Source organism: Sinocyclocheilus anshuiensis, unplaced genomic scaffold, assembly GCF_001515605.1.
Source record: "Sinocyclocheilus anshuiensis isolate Anshui unplaced genomic scaffold, SAMN03320099.WGS_v1.1 scaffold2678, whole genome shotgun sequence".
In the NCBI taxonomy this organism is placed as follows: Eukaryota; Metazoa; Chordata; class Actinopteri; order Cypriniformes; family Cyprinidae; genus Sinocyclocheilus; species Sinocyclocheilus anshuiensis.
The window spans coordinates 36,285-36,523 of record NW_015559983.1 but is presented as its reverse complement, the minus strand read 5'-3'; the positions used below and the strand labels follow the sequence as shown (position 1 = coordinate 36,523).

General features: G+C 46.0%; 1 protein-coding gene across 1 annotated transcript in view; it reads right to left on the bottom strand.

Moving 5' to 3' along the window:
* The window catches only part of mogat3a (monoacylglycerol O-acyltransferase 3a), an 18,949-nt gene extending 18,714 nt beyond the window's left edge, over positions 1 to 235 (bottom strand). Inside the window, exon 1 of the mRNA XM_016477965.1 lies at positions 142 to 235. Coding sequence (XP_016333451.1) covers positions 142 to 235 — 94 coding nt within the window. The remainder of the gene's footprint in view (positions 1 to 141) is intronic.
* Positions 236 to 239: the final 4 nt, after the last annotated feature.

Sequence of the window (239 nt, the reverse complement as noted above, 5' to 3'; positions counted from 1 at the left end):
CATACAATGTATTGTTGGCTATTGCTACAAATATACCCCAGCGACTTAACACTGCTTTTGTGCTGCAGGGTCACATGCTTATAATTGTGTGATAGTATATCGAGTATGATTGTAATAAAGAGTGAAAGGACAGTTTCTCACCCAGAGCTAAGAAGCTGAAGACCCACTGCACGACTGCGGCTGTCTGCAGACGCCTGCGCAGAGGAAGACGCAGAGGAGCGAACTCGATCTTCATCTCT